Source organism: Pangasianodon hypophthalmus, chromosome 3 (genome assembly GCF_027358585.1).
Source record: "Pangasianodon hypophthalmus isolate fPanHyp1 chromosome 3, fPanHyp1.pri, whole genome shotgun sequence".
Lineage (NCBI taxonomy): Eukaryota > Metazoa > Chordata > Actinopteri > Siluriformes > Pangasiidae > Pangasianodon > Pangasianodon hypophthalmus.
The window spans coordinates 25,314,052-25,331,286 of NC_069712.1; the positions used below are offsets into that span (position 1 = coordinate 25,314,052).

The following is a 17,235-nucleotide window of genomic DNA, read 5'->3' on the forward strand; positions in this document are numbered from 1 at the left end:
CAGAATGCACATTTGGAGGAGAACACAAACAAAATATTCCTAACTACATATATGATAGCCAAAAACCAGCAGCCCTTTAGCTTAATGCAGGATTTAGTCGATCTGCAGGAAGCCAAAGGTATTACATTGGGAAGTATGCTTCAGTCCAGAAAAAGCTGTAGAGACAGATGAGAGTTTATTGGAGAGGAAATAAGAAAAAGGTTGGTGACACATAATTCAAAATGATTCAAAAACTGGTATATTTATTGAAGAGTCAACTACAGCAAGCCATCTGACTGTGTTAATTGTCTGTATTAGACGTGCAACTGGCATCAGCTCACCCACAACAGTAATATTTGAGCTACTTGCCTTAACAGAAACAACAGCAAAGGCCATTACAAGTTCACTTTTGCAGTGTTTGCATCAGCACTTTTCAGAGGAGTTTCTCAGAAGCAACTGGATTTCTTTCACCTCAGATAATGCATCAACCATTATAGGCCGTGTATCTGGAGTCTCCGCCCAGCTGAAACACCTTTACCATGATCTTACTGTGTGGCACTGTTGTAACCACACTTGGAACTTGCAGTTGGGGATACCATAAGGAAGAATGGTGAAGTCAATCACTTCCAAGCGTTTATGGATAAGTTGTATTCCCTCTATCATGCATCTTCCAAAAATGAGCTAGAGCTGCACCAGAGTGAAGAACTCTGTCATATTTCTCACCACTGGAAGTTCTTGGCAGCTGTTCCCTGCCTTATATGAGCACTTTCAGAGAGCAGCCCAAGATCCTTGCAGAGACAGTCACGAAAGAAACGTACAGAGGTCTCGCTACCAGACTTACTGCAACAGCCTTTGTCAGGAACTGTGGAGTAATGAGAAATTCTCTAACAGAATTATCAAAGCTGTCACTCATGTTACAGTGCGACACAATCACTTTTCCTCTGGCCCACTCATTAGTCTGTCAGAAAGTGAAGCTGTTTGAAGCACGTGCTAAAGGAAGACAGGGAGAGTTTGCAAGAACTGCTTCAGAAGCCGCAGAGAATGCAGAATTCCAGGGTGTGCAACTTCACCCAGGGAGACTGGTAGATGCTTGCCCGGCCCATGCTTTGCTATGATATTATGCATGGCGAGGCACAGTGGTTTCAATGTGGAAAAGGTTGCACCTCCCTGAAAGGCCAGCAATTAATGGTTTCAGGGACTACAAGGAGAAGCAGTGGAAAAGTGGTCTCATAGGATTTGAAACCTCTGGAATCAGTTGCTGTGTCCACAGCAGAATGCGAGAGAGGATTTAGTTCTATGAATACCACCCTTACTCCTCTTAGAAGCTCTCTTGGGATTGCTGGACTGAAAAGGGACTGAAAAGGGTGGAGCTCAGTCCAGCAAAGGAAAAGAGGAAAAGCCCATCTGGTCTCTCTTTTAACAAGTAACACTTTAGTCTAAGTTTAAACACAATCTTATTTAACAAAGTAAATGTATGGAAAATAAACAGTTAATTTATGTCAGTCTCTCTGTTTTCCTCAGACAGCTGGTGGTTAAATCCTGGTTGTTTTAGCCTGTGGTGACATCCTACCTGTGACTGCTTTACTGAATGTTCATATTGGTAGTTACCTCAATCAGTTTCATCAGTCATTTACATTTTGTGGCCAAATTATACTTATAATGGAAATCATATTCATCTTCTGTAGTATCTAGTTGTAATATCTAGTGTTGCTAGTGTTGCTTGCAATGGTACTGATTACTACTGTCAATACACTGTCTCCTCTCCACTGTCAATTCCTGTCTCCTCATTCTTCAAACACACGGGTGTTTCCTGCAATTACTGTTCAGTCAATGCCAACTTCATCTTCCCTCTCCCATACAACTGGATTCACCTTTACATGTGTTTTTATAATTGTTGATTTTCAGAGCACTAAACTGAGAGGTAGCCATCATTCTACATTCAACATTCTGCAGTGCTCTTTAACCTGAGCACAATTGTATTTGTAAAAGTTAGTGTGACCTGTTAAACTGTGCACCCCAAATGCAGATTCTTACACAATGTATCTTTCATTTGGCCAGAATTACATAGGGAATTCTCTCCATGCAGGGATTCTTTTGAATGAACAGTGTTTATTTTGTGCCACACAATGAATGTTGTTCACTGACATTTCATGTGCCTGTCTCTATACATAAGAAAGCATATTGTTTGGAGGAGACATGAAATAAGGGTAATGTTATTATATATTATAGAGATATTTATATGTTTATATTTACACTCTGGTCGTCTGAAAGTGAAAGTCGCATGAATATATGATTCTAAGTCTGAAACATACAAATACAAAAAGTAAATGCTCGTCTAAATTTAGAACTGAACAAACTGGTACATTACACAGAAAAATTATTTAAGTTTACTGATAGATTAGCAAATGTGATAAAACATCCAATCCCCAAACAAGTAATTCCTACATAAATAGAAGGAAACAGATGCACAGTGTGCTTTGTTAGCCTCTATGAAAGTGGTGGAAAACAAATAATACTTGATAATAATGATTCTAATAATACTAATAAATAATGATTCACTAAATACTAAATTAATACCAGGGCACTGAAGGATCAGTTAATTAATATTATAAGTATTTATTGACTTTATAGCTATAGCTAATAGTCTGTCTTACAGTTTACAGTTACGGTCAATAGTGGTAACCACTACTGTACTGTTTTCCTTTATGTAAATATGAAATCAATGTTTATCCAATCAAAAATATATTTTAGAGTTTGAGTAAATGTTTATCTTTTTTTTTTTTTTTAAAGATAAACTGATTACTACAATTGGTCGTTTGTTTAAACTGTCTGTCTTTACCACCAAGTCAGTGCTAATGAAATTTCCTACCATCTTTTTCTCTTTTCAACCTTCTGTCTGGTTCAGTCTGGAGATTAGCGATAACATCTCCCTTCAGTAGCTTCTGACATAGTTTTCTGTTGGGAAAAGAGAACATAAACATGGCATAATTACTAATGAGACATTTACATTGTCTTCATTATGATAAAAATGTGGAATAAAAAAAAAAACTTTAAACACAAACGTTAGTGTCTTGCATATATAACGGATATAAAAAAAATAGCATATCAGTCTTTCCCAACATTTAATAAGCATACTGTTAACAATCCACAAATTAAATGTATGAGTACAGCTATACATGACAAGGGAAGTCCATTAAGAATGCACACACAATAAAAGAGATATACAATTGAAGTTAAATGACTTTAATCAACTGCAAAGTGCTGCAAAGGTCCTAAGTTTACACAAGTAATAATGCCAAAGCTATTTAATTTTAATTAAACTGTCCCTTCAGATCTTAGGTAGCCAACAAGCTCCCATCTCATCATTGTCTTTTTTCTGAATAGTTTCAAATCAAAATTGACACACAGTAATGCAGTGAAGACCTTCATTCCTGTTTTTGGTAAGAAAACCTAATGGTTAAAATGCTCATTCTTGTGATAAGTAAACTCTCAGTAAGCAGCGCTGGACCGGCACTGGTAATGCATGTGTTCGTACCCCAGAAGTAAGATATTCTCTAACCATCCGACTGAGCTTCAGCTAGCAGCAAGCTAATATGTTCACTAAATAAATTCCCCAAATCATAAAAAATGTTATTTAAAGCCATTTACAACTATAGACAAATGTAAGACAAAACTTAAAAAATGTCCATCTCATTCGGACAGTGCTAAAACTGAAGTAATCTGTTCAGTGGCATGTTAACTAGAAAGGTAGTATAATTTAGTAGGGGAAAAAAAAGCCCACAGGACGACGTATACCTTGAGCTGTATGAAAACTATAACGTGTTAAATTTTACTCAAAAAGCGGTAGCTATTCTCCACACCTTGACTTAATTCATTATTGGTTGATTTAATCTTAAGGTTAACTGCTAGCTTTCTTACCCTTAAACTGTATAACTTAACAGCATCTGTTTTTAAAAAGTTCACTTTTATTAAACTACAGAAATGTAACTGTACATAGAGATAAAAAACATTACGTACCTTATTAATGTAATGTTCCAGTTGTGCTCCGTGAACTGCTGCTCAAAACAATCCTCAAGATGGAGCTGTGTGAGCCAGAATGAGCTCTGGTGGGAAAAGACGTTCACTTGTTTTCCCGTGGGGAAGGAGCAACATTGACTCAACTCCTCATCTATCACTTCACATACAGTATTTATCTTTATCCTTGAAGTAATCTGTCAACTAACACCTGGTTTCAACATTAAAAAGAAATATTAAGCTATTTCTTGAGGTATTAATTTTAAATCCTCTGTCACTCTGTTGTAGTGAAATAACATAAACTGTGACATAATTCAAATGAAAATGCAAATGGCATCACCTACAGAGCCTGCCAATATTAAAATGGAATCACAATTCCCTTTGCATTTCCGATGCCTTGCACAGAAACCTGCCAATCAGTGTTGGGGGTGGGAGTATACTATGGGGTGTGTTTGTATTACAAAGTCATGTCAGTCACAGTTGACGGCCAAGAAGGAAAATGTGCAGATGATTGTGCCGATGTAGATGTTTGATGTTGAATAAGATATTAAATAGAAAAATAAAACACTTTTTTTAATATTGGTTTAGAAATAGTATTTTACTATTAACTGTTGACACAGTTGTTTCACCATAACGGTTATCACTTCCATATACAGAATTTTTAGATGGATACAAACTTTCAATATCTGCTAAGGAATATGCAATTGTCTTTCATGCTATACCTTCTGGACTCCTTCAATTGTTCTGTGTTGCTGATATTGTTGAGTTGAATATGAAGCTTGACTTCAATTTAAAGTGAAATGGTACAAGTATTATTGATTTAAAAAAATGCAACAATAGTTTCCTTAGACAGATGTGTCAGTCATTTAGGGTATCCCCAGCTAAAAGTTTTTAGAATTCACATTTTCAGGATATCAAGTGGGAGGAAGTTTTCATGGCTTTCATGCTTTCAAATTATTCATTGTATTCACCCAGTAAACCAGGTCATAAAAAGATTTAAGAAAGATATTGATTTGACATGTGTTTTGTAATTTGAATGACGAGAGTATTCCTCATCTCTTTACAAATGCAAATGGAATTGCGATTCCATTTGAATTTTGGCAGGCTCCATACGCAATGCTGAGAAAGTGAAATAGTCACAATTTATGTCACAATTTATGCGTCCACAAATAGAAAACACAACTGCAAATGCAATTTGCAATTACTTTTTAAATTTGTCCAGAAAATACTTCCATACCCCAGTCATAGCCCACCAAATACTAAATCCTATTTTAAACCTATGTTAATCTGTATTTGTGCAGTATTTGTGGATTAGATATCATACATGAAGTCTAAAAGATAGTTTAAATGTCACTGAATTATTCTGATTTGAAGAAGTTGAAAAACTAATGAAAAAATAATAACTGAAAAAAGGTACTAATGTAATTTATGGTGATAAATGTAATAGAAATCAGGGCTGGAAATTGGGGGGGAAGGGGGGGACACAGGGGGACTGAATCTGGGGAGTGAATTTCAAGGGGGAACAGCGTTCCAGTTCAAACTGGCAAAATTTTTTTCGGGAGATGAAGAAGGTTTCTATTTTTTATCCACTTGAAAGCCTACAAAAGCTAGTTCCACACATAAATGCAAGTTCCACACATAAGTGTAGCGGGGATATACTGCTTGTGGTTGTGCAATGTTGACTATCATGATTCGCCATAATACTTACAGGCTGCAGCCAATGGGAAAGCTTCTCTATCAGTGCATGTCCTCACATGACCAATCAGACCACCTCAAGTAAGTTAATATCCTAACAGAGCCGAAAATCTTAACAGCAACAGTTACTTTAACAGATGGGATAGTAGAAATGCTGATATGGATGAAGCTGCGTGCACGTACCTAAAATGATCCAGGTTTAACCTATTTTGAATGCCCTTATTCATCTTAATTTATTTTTACTGTCATATCTTGCTATGTATTATATCCACAGTTATGTTAGGCTACATGTTTATTACAAGTAGACACTTGGTCAATAGTTACATAGAGAGATATGTAATGTATGTAAAGTGTTTTAGATGTCATTTATGCAGATTCTCAAGCCACTATGCGCTTTTGCTGTACCACTTTCATTTTTTTTGTTGTTGCACTGACACTCATGTCATTCTTATTTTTGTTGATAGTCAAAAAAGGTAGGAAAGAGAGAGAAGAGTTTGAAGGGAAGAGAAGGGTGTGAAGGGGAGAGAGATTGCAAGAACTGCTTCAGAAGCTGCAGAGAAAGCAGAGTTCCAGGGTGTGCCGCTTCACCCAGGGAGATTGGTAGATGCTAGCCTGATGATTATGATATTCTGTACAGCAAGGCACAGTGGTTTCAATGTGCAAGAAGTTGCACCTTCCTAAAAGGCCAGCAATTAATGGTTTCAGGGACTACAAGGAGAGCATTGGAAAAGTGGTTCCACAGGATTTGAAACCTCTTGTAACTGCACTGGAATCAGTTGCTGTGTCCACAGCAGAATGCGAGAGAGGATTTAGTTCTATGAATACCACCCTTACTCCTCTTAGGAGCTCTCTTGGGATTGCCAGACTGAGCTGCACCCTTTTCCTGAGCTGCAGTGGGCCACCATTGGCACAGTTTGAACCCAATAGCTATGTCAAGTTGTGGCCGCTGAGAGGAACACGCAGTGCTGACCACTTAGCCTGCAGGAAGAGAGAGAAGGGGAAAGGAAAAGAGGAAAAGGCCATCTGGTCTCTCTTTTAACAAGTAACACTTTAGTCTAAGTTTAAACACAATCTTATTTAACAAAGTAAATGTATGGAAAATAAACAGTTAATTTATGTCAGTCTCTCTGTTTTCCTCAGACAGCTGGTGGTTAAATCCTGGTTGTTTTAGCCTGTGGTGACATCCTACCTGTGACTGCTTTACTGAATGTTCATATTGGTAGTTTCCTCAGTTTCATCAGTCATTTTCTTTTCTGTGGTCATTTTTAAAAATCTTTTGTTCCATTGCTCTCTCATGTAGCCATAATGGAAATCATATTCATCTTCTGTAGTTTGTAATATCAACCGTTGCTTGCAATGTACTGATTACTCATTCTTCAAACACACAGGGGTGTTTCCTGCAATTACTCTTCTGTCAATGCTAACTTCATCTTCCCTCTCCCATACAACTGGATTCACCTTTACATGTGTTTTTATAATTGTTGAATTTCAGTGCACTAAACTGAGAGGTAGCCATCCAAAACATTCTGCAGTGTTCTTAAACATGAGCACAATTGTATTTGTAAAAGTTAGTGTGACCTGTTAAACTGTGCACCCCAAATGCAGATTCTTGCACAATGTATCTTTAATTTGGCAGAATTACACAAGTAATTCTCCCCTAGCAGGGATTCTTTTGAATGAACGGTGTTTATTGTGTGCCATACATAATTTATGAATGGTGTTCACTGACTTTTCATGTACCTGTCTTGATACACAAGAAAGCATATTGTTTGGAGGAGACATGAAATAAGTGTAATGTTATTATATCTTACAGTGGTATTTATATTTGTATGTATATATTTATATTATATTTACACTTCGGTCGTCTGAAAGTTTACCCCCCCCCACCCCCAACAAAACAAAACAAAACAAACAAACAAAAAAATAAATAAAAACCCAAGTAGAGGAGTACCCCCCAGTGTATCTTGGCCATTTTCACCACTGAATAAAATTAACATTAAAGACAGTTTAATCTTTTCAGAGGTACTCCAGAGAAGAGGTTAAGTCCCTGACAGTATACTGAAACAAGCTCACCAAGGGCGACATGTGTAGACTTACTGGGCTGCCCGCTTGCAGCCCATGTATATATGTTTTCTGGGCAGCCCAAATGGGCCCCAGTAACAGACCATGTATCACAGCCCATGCCCATGTGGAACCCAGCTGGCCCATGTTCAACCCATGTGGTCCCCACCAAGTCATTTTGGCTTGGCACATACCAACACAACACATACACTCACATTCCGACACACACATACACTCACGCAGACCGAAATATCCACTTGTTCAAAACATCCACTACCATTTGTATTTGCTTGTAATTTATAAGACGCTGTTATTCTAAACCGATAGTTATCATAGTTGATTAGGGACAATTATATTGGTAAAATTAATTAATAATAATTGAATTAGCATTAGTTACTTGACTAATAACTAATGTAACTAATATTAATATTCAAGTAATTCTGTGAGACTGGTTATTTAAAGAAATGTATGGCTATTTTTGAGTGATAAGTACCTACAGCTAAGAAAGCTTTCCTTCCATGCAGTTTGGAATAGTACCAGTTTGGTTTGACATTATTTACTTTTGAATGGTCTGTTTTAAGGTGTACATGTTATTGTTATACCAGGGTGCTAGTTCTTCTCTCTAATTCTCTTTCTTTTAAGTGGGGCTACATAGAGTGTAACAGAGCCCTGATTCAGTGCCTGATCAAGTTCTGTGGGGTCAGACGATGAACAAATCAAGGTCAACAAGGACACAAACACTGTTCTCAGAGGATCTTATGGATTCTCAGAATGAATGTTAAGTCTCCAACAATTATTGCTTTGTCTACAGAAACAACCAGGTTTGAGCCGAAATCTGCAAATTCATGTATAAATTCAGAATACATCCCTGGGGGTCTGTAAAGTGTAATTATTGGAAACAACTGAACAGGCGTATTATTTCTGGCTACTAATGTTATGTTAATATAAAGAACTTCAAATAAATTGAATTCGTGTCCAGGTTTTAGTGTGACGCCTAGAATATCCTTATAAATAACTTCAGCACCTCCTCCTCTGCCAATTAGACGAGGGCAGTGTTAAACACAGAACATTAAAAGATTATATCCCTGCTCAGTAATAGTTTTGTTTACAATAAGCGTTTTAGATGTAAGAGATCTAATATTTAACAGTCCTAGCTTCAGATCAAAGGTGCTGACTGTGCATTCAGTGTGATTTAATTTTGTTAGTTAGGTTACTAAAACAAACTTTGAGTGTTTCTACATTTTTGTTTAGCTTGAGGTACAGATACAGTTTCAATATCATGAAACCTAAGTGATGACTCAAGGCAGCTAGCACACAGTCAGTTTAGCCTACTCCCTGGCCTCAGCTCTGAACTGTCACTGATTAAATAGGCTATAAGGCTTGGCCTGTAACTGTTGTGTTCAAACCAAAAAAAACCCACTAAACTTACGGTACTGTCATCTGTCCTTTTGTGTAATTTGTACTTTGATTAGACAGTGTGTACTTAGTCTACTTCTAGTTTCTCCTCCAAATGTATTATAGGGGGAAAAAAGGATGGTAAATATTCACATTCATTACACCCATGACTGAGTCTGTGAAACGACTGCTGATGACATAAAAAGGATGTGTCACAGAAGGAGACTGAAATATATTAGCCCAAATGGAGATCAAATCTAGAATGTGTGTCACTGTGTCATCACCTGACAAGACTGTCACTGATTTGATGTTTTCAGCACACATCGGAACACCTTGCTATTCACAGTACAATCGTAATGTGGTCACATGCATCCCAGATCACCTTCAAATGTGGTCTGAGTGAGAAAACCAAGACACATTTGACCCTGTTCAGACCTCTATTTAGCCATGTTGACTTGTGATCCAATCACCCAAAACATATGTTACTATAAGGTCTGAAAAAGGCCTTTAATAAAAAATAACCAGCAGGGTGCTGCCCTTGAAGAAGTAAATGCTGAATTTATTGCCAGAAGTGAATGCAACTCCCCCACTACATTGCACTTTACTTCCATCAGTGTGTGTGACATGTGCCACACTGAAATACAATCACAGCTCTCAGTCAAACTCAGGGGCGTTGTTGTAAATGGAGAATGTGAGATGGGCCTGAATGCATTCTGGAGCTCATGCTGCATACGTCTAAAACTTGTAACTTGGAGTTTCTGATATCCAACTAGGAAAAAAACAAATAAAACCCCCTCAACTCAGAATTCCTACTCAGAAAATCAGGAAGCTCTCCTCAATCCTGAGCTCAGCAAGAGACATTAAATCAACATGACTGCTCACAGCATCAATAGTAAACAAAGTAGCACTTCTTCACTTTTAAATGAGTTATGCTATATATACTAGTATTTGCTTGAGAGCGATCAACACAGAGACACATTAGCTTGATAAATTACAACATTGACTATACAATTCACTGTTTGGAGGGGGTCAACATACATCACTCATCACAGTTAGCTGTCTAGACTGTTGCTAACAAAAGACACTAATATAGCCATGGAGGCATCCATGTGTATTTTCCCATATTGTAGTTCAAACATACAGAGGTTGTAAATGATGTAATTCCAAGTTCTGACTTCCCACTTCTGAGGTGGTTGACTGCAACATTACAGAGGTCGACTGCAGTATTACTTTCCAGGAGGTGTTACCCTCCATATAAAGGAACTGCCTTTCTTTCTCAGTTTCTTACTGGCTCATTGTTGCACCATCTTTCTGGATTGATTGTTGAACACACCTGTAATCAGGTTTTTCAGAATTACCACTAAAATATGATAAATGTAGCCAGAGTAGAACCTAGGAATTATATTATCAAATTTCTTAGACTGGGCACTTCAACAATTAGGATCAATAGAAATTCCTTCCATGTTTTAGGACAGCATCATGGGGTAATTGAATGGTTGTGCTGACATTCTTCAGTTAAATTCTCTTACAGAGTATATGTATATTTTTTTTTGTGTTGTGTATATTTGCAGCTGATAACAATGCGCAAATTCTTAAAAGCAAGTGCATATGTATGTAAGTCAAATGTGTGTCTTTCGTGTACAAAGGATCATTTTTACAGACAATTATCAATATGCAGAAATATTAAATGATAGAAGGCAAGATTGTGGGAATACCTGGAGATGTCTGGCAGTTTCCTGTCGAAGGATGTGCTGCGTGGGATGGATATCTCAATGTGCTGAGAGATGGGTTGGCATTGCACTTGTTCAGGACCCTGAGTGGGTGAGCCTTGAGACAGGGGCTGGCCCCCTGGAGTAGTGGGCACCCGGTGCCAGGTGGTGTTCCTCCTGAATGGGGTCTTATACTCACAGGGTGTGCCTTCACTATCCAGCTTGTATTCCACCATGGGAATGCGGTACAGCTCCGAACAACCTCTGAAAGTGCAGGTACTAATTTTAAAAAGACTCCTTTTAAAAATGCTAACATTGCAGAATTGGTTAGAGCAATTAAAATTAAAGCTTACACTAGCTTTTTTTTTTTTACTACAACAGCAGGACTGTTGAGGCAAGCATCCAATAATGCTGGTCTTACAGTCACATGAATAAAAACTTTTTAAATAAAAATGAAGCACAAAGATACATGATACCGTTCAGGAACAAAAAGGCAGAATGGCATGAACAGAGACAGGGTAACAGTACAGGCATTGCTCTAAGAGTGTATTAACAGTCTTTTTTTTTTTTTAAATAAATAAATAAAAATAATAAGATTAACCTCTCATGCTGTGTATATGAAGTGCAGCAAGTAGGGTTTATTTTATGTCTCCTTTTGCACTACTTTCAAAGCTTCAGGAAAACTCATATGATCAAGGCAAAGAACTACTTGTATATGGGCACATATGCTTCCTATCACCAAAAATGTATTTTAAATGTGTTTAAACTGGGCTGACATTAGGAGATATTTCACTCTCGGCAGGCAGGGCCTGACTGCTTTTGGACAGTTGACCTAGGTCTCTGTTTCTTATCTTAGGAACTAGGAATTTCATGTAAAGTTGATAAGATCTCTCTGATGAATGTGTTGGACTTTGACATGGAGAGTCTATTGCCCACAGAAGCTACACAACAAAGATATAAGTGATGATCCAAGATAGTGGCATGGTAGCATGCAGAGGCCATTTCAGGTCCAGATATATGGTGTTATCGTTACTTGTAGTCCCCCTTCACTAGAAAATTTCTACTGAGATGTAGATGTGTTCTCCTGAAACACTGGTGAACATGTCTACCATCTCCAATTCCTGCATTTGAAAAAACAAAGCTGAGGAGAAATAAACCATGGACTGAGAGAAGAACTACATGACCTCGAGAATCAAGAATGCAACATGGCCTGATGCAACTGGCTTGGAACAGAGTGCGAGGAAGCGGAAACACAATAAGTGAGCAGTCATCCGTGCTAGGCTAAAGGCTAATCCCAGCTGCCTGGCTCTACCATCCATTATCCTGTCCAATTTAAGCTCCTACAAACTGGACTACCTCAGACTACAAGCTAACTATACCTAGGAAAACTCAACAACAACATGCTGGATGCAGCCTGTAATGGCTTCCTTTCACTGAAATATAGCCACTTCCCTTGGGGATAGAGTATTTGATGCTACTTGCAACAAGTAGAAAAAATCTTGACATTTTATTGGAATAAAGAACTCACAAAGCTAAAAACAAGGGAGTTAGGCCATTCAGAGGTACTCTCCCATGTAGGTCAAAACACTGTCTACCTTCCCACACCCCATTACCACCTCACTTCTTGTTTAAAATGGTTGCCCACAGGAAGCAGCAAAGGCAGGTGCAATACCTATCATCCACCCCTGGGGGAACACAGAATACAGAAACATATATTGAAACAGACACTGAAAAAAATCATATAATAAAAAGACTGATATGATATCTAATAATTTTATATATGTAACTTTATGGCTCCTACATCCCAGTCCTATAATTGCCATAATGTCCATTACAGTAATTAAATATATTGAGGAGTCATGAAAATGTACAGGTCGAAGTCCATTAAGATCCACAAAATACATAATCCACAGAAAACAATATTGTAGGAAAATACACAAAATGAACAGTCCAAAAATATGTTTAAAATAGCAAAATTGTCCATAGAGCTCATGAACTCCAGAAACCAATGTCGAGAAGACATAATTTATTGATTGGTCTCTCCAAGGTATTAGACTTTGTTTTGACAAGGACACAAACATATCCTCTGCTGTCAGGTAAAGTCTTGGTGATCTGTCCAGTAGGCCAAGAGCTCCTGTGTGACGTATCTTCTATGACAAGGACTATATCTCTCAGCTTTAGATTCCTTCTCACTTCGTGCCATTTCTGCATTAATGGCAGATATTCTCCATTATATGGCAGATATTCTCCAAGAAAGATCACAAATATACTGGACTTTTCTCTATCTCAGTCTTGAATATGAGTCCTCTTCTTTTTTTTTTTTTTTTTACAGTCCAGGTGGTAGAATTGGTTTTCCTTTAGAACGATCATTGACTATAGTCTCTACCTCGCAGAGTGCTGCATGCAGTCCCTCATCATCTAAAGTTTGTTGCTTTAGGACAGAATACAGAGCCTTCCTGAATAAGCCTTTCCCATGCTCCTCCATGATGAGCTCTAGAGGGGGGATTAAAACTCCATTTGATTGCCTCATTCAGCATTGCATGTTTAATCTTACTGTGATTCAGCTGATCAAGACATTCAGTTCTCGCTCTGCTCCTATGTAATCTGTTCCATTGTCTGATATCATTTCTTGAACCTGACCTCTTCTGCATATGAATCTTCCCAGGGCCTGAATACACTAATCTGTATCCAATGAGTAGGTCAAGATGGATGGCTCTGCTTACAAAACATGCAAATGCCATATTCTCTTTACCAAACTCCGGCCCCTCTTCACTTAAGTTGGACCAAAATAATCAGTACCTACACAGGTAAATGGAGGTGAGTCACAGAACAGATGGCTTAAAGGTAAATCCTCCATTTTCTGCTTCATCTCTGGGGCATTCCAGCGTCTACAAATTAGGCAGTTCCTGACTTCTTAGTAGGAGAATTGGCATGAACTATCCAATACCTCTGGGGAGGTTTCGAGAGAATGTGATTTTTTTCTACAATGACCGGCAATTTGATTAAAATGATTCAAAAGTAATGTGGACAGGTGACTGTTCTTTGGCAAGATGAACTGATGTTTCAAATCTACATGCATAGCCCTTTTGTGCAGCCTCCCACCTACTCTCAAGACTCCATCCATCAGAAGAAGGTCAAGCTTATAAATATTGTTTTTTTTTTTTTACCAGTATGTACTTTCTTCGGAGAACTGATTTACATGGAAAGGACTGATGTTGGACGAAGTATATTAATGCCTTCTCTGCATATATAAGATCCTCCATAGAAAGTTTTCCACGTTTTCCATCTGCAAGTTGAGTTTTGACTCCAATCATCCTGTTATCAAACTGGCCCAAATGGTTGGGTTTAGGATTCTGTGAATAGAATGGGCATCCTTACGCATTCTGCTCAATAGCAGAAGCACTTTTTTTTTTCAATTTCAAGATCCAGAAAGTAGCCCTTTTAAGTTTATTCCATGAGGAGAAGTGCTCAATGAATTTGTTGACAGGGTCATAGTCTCCTGTTAGAGATGTAGAGAAAGCCATAGCCTCTTTTCTTACCTTTGCATCATGACTTGATATATTCATTGGTTCCTCAGGGAAAAAGGGCCAGCTTAATTCAGATAGTAAAAGGAAATCTGGACCATTCAGCCATCTGTGCGAACCAAGAAAGGAATCAACTGTTAGACCACGTGAAGCGTCATTTGCAGGGTTTATTGAGCCATTCACTGAAATGCTTAGTGGCAAAATGCCAGTGAGATTTCTCAAGCAAGTCATGTATTTTGCAGACTCTTCTTGCATTGTATCAAAACGCTATGTGTGGCGGAAACCTAACAATGCACCCTGAACACACCATCTCCACCGTGAAACATGGTGATGGCAGCATCATGTTGTGGGGATGCTTTTCTTCAGCAGGGACAGGGAAGCTGGTCAGAGTTGATGGGAAGATGGATGGAGCCAAATACAGGGCACTCTTAGATGAAAACCTGTTAAAGTCTGCAAAAATCTTGAGACTGGGGGGAGAGGTTCACCTTCCAGCAGGACAATGACCCTAAATATACAGCCAGAGCTACAATGGAATGGTTTAGATCAAAGCATATTCATGTGTTAGAATGGCCCAGTCAAAGTCCAGACCTAAATCCAATTGAGAATCTGTGGCGAGACTTGAAAATTGCTGTTCACAGACGCTCTCCATCCAATCTGACTGAGTTTGAGCTATTTTGCAAAGAAGAATGGGCAAAAATGTCACTCTCTAGATGTGCAACGCTGGTAGAGACACACCCCAAAATACTTGCAGCTGTAATTGCAGTGAAAGGCGGTTCTACAAAGTATTGACTCAGGGGGGCTGAATACAAAAGCATGCCACACTTATCAGATATTTATTTGTAAAAAAATTTTGGACACCATTTATCATTTTCCTTCCACTTCACAATTATGTGCCACTTTGTGTTGGTCTACCACATAAAATCCCAATAAAATACATTTTTGTTTGTGGTTGTAACATGACAAAATGTGGAAAAGTTCAGTGGGTATGAATACTTTTGCAAGGCACTGTACCTCAAGCAAGGACATGAAGCTGTTACTATTGAGGCTATATACTTCTTACTCATTCAGTTTGTATGTATTTATTGGTCTTTCCTGTCCCATAGTTCTAAGTAGAATTTCAGTTCTCCTCCCTCTCACATGCAACTTTTCTGTGCAGAATTTAGCTCTACCGTTTGTTTGTTCATGGTGGTCACATGCCAAGGCTTTCCACTTTTCATGTAATTTATATGGAAGTTTAGATCTTGGCCTTCTCCATATAAGCACTGGTAGCACTGGTAATCTTCACTTCATCACCAAAATGATACTTAGAAGTGTAGTTAGAAGTATAGTATACAGTAGAAGTATACTAAAAGTAATTTAACATTATAAATAAAACAAAATAAGAATATACATTTATTTGTGTGTATATATATATATATATATATATATATATATATATATATATATATATATATATATATTAGTGCTGGGAAATGATTTTTTTTAATCGCATAATTTTTTTTTAAAATTTTTATTTATCATTGTTAAGCGTAAAATTAAATAATGAAAAAATTAAAAGTACTGCTATGTGAACAAAAGTGCAATAACATTTGGTTTGCAAACACTTTAAACAGATAAGGTGCTTTTTACAGCAGTATTCCCTTTACATAGTAGCAGTTAAAAATTTTTATTTAAAATATTTCGTGTAAATCTCAACTTGAACATTAATGTAATCAAATTAAATATAAAACCAAAGCTATCTGCCACTGCCAGGGCATTAACGTTTAGTCTAATTTGTTATAGAAAAACTCAGAGCCCAGAGCCCCGATCATAATATTATAGCACCTTCAGAGCAACAGCAAATTAACATTTATAAATGAACATGTTCTGAACATGTCAGGGAAGAGATTTAAACTGAAAATGTCCATGTAAAAGTTTGGTACCTTTCTCCATGTTTCTGTTCCGGTTTTCCTGTTTTCCTGGTTCATGTGTGTGCTTCAGCAGTCTTAGACCCACCCCAATACCCACCCCCTCTTGTCACCCATTGTTTGTCTGTATGTGTATTCAGAGCCAGTGAGCAACGGACTTTCGAAATAAAGTAGTAATTTAAAAAACTGCGTTAATGCACGATAAAATAATTGTCAGTGTTAATTAATTAATGCGTTAATGCGATAATAACGCGTCAACTTGCCCTAATATATATATTTATTTCGAAAGTCCGTTGCTCACTGCATGTACACACAAATGTGGTTGAAATTGTTTAAATGAAATATGTACACACAAATGTGGATGAAATTGTTGGAACCCTTACAGTGAATTGAAATGATGCTTCATTCCTCCTGAAAAGTGAAGAAATTAAAAGCACTTGTCTCATGTATACCTGCATGCCTTTGGTATGTCATAGAGTAAAGCAAAGAAAGTGTGAAAAGAGATCAATTATTGCTTATTCTACAAAGATATTCTAAAATGGCCTGGACAGATTTGTTGGTACCCCTAGAAAAGATTATAAATATTCAGATTATAGTCATATTTCAAGCTAACTGTTTTCTTTAATTAGTATCACACATGCCTTCCATCTTGTAATCAGTCATTCAGCCTATTTAAATGGAGAAAAGTAGTCACTCTGCTGTTATGTATCATCATGTGTACCACACTGAACATGGAACATAGGCTATAAGACCATCTCCAAGCAGCTTGATGTTCCTGTGACTACAGTTATAAATATTGTTAAGTTGTTTAAGGTCCATGGAACTGTAGCCAACCTTCCCGGATGTGGCCGCAGGAGGAAAATCATCCCCAGATTAAACAGAAGGATAGTGCAAAAGGTAGACAAAGAGACAAGGAAAACTTCCAAAGAGATACAAGCTGAACTCCAAGGT

General features: G+C 37.6%; 1 protein-coding gene across 6 annotated transcripts in view; it reads right to left on the reverse strand.

Annotated features, from left to right (window-relative positions):
* LOC113542016 (signal-induced proliferation-associated 1-like protein 2) overlaps positions 1-17,235 on the reverse strand; it is a 276,347-nt gene that overhangs the window by 120,810 nt on the left and 138,302 nt on the right. For all 6 annotated transcript variants that reach the window (XR_008301510.1, XM_026939252.3, XM_053232932.1 and 3 more), the window contains one exon: positions 10,860-11,117. Coding sequence is in view for 5 of the 6 variants with exons in the window: in XM_026939252.3 (XP_026795053.1) it covers positions 10,860-11,117 (258 nt within the window). In the remaining variant the exon portion in view is untranslated. The remainder of the gene's footprint in view (positions 1-10,859; positions 11,118-17,235) is intronic.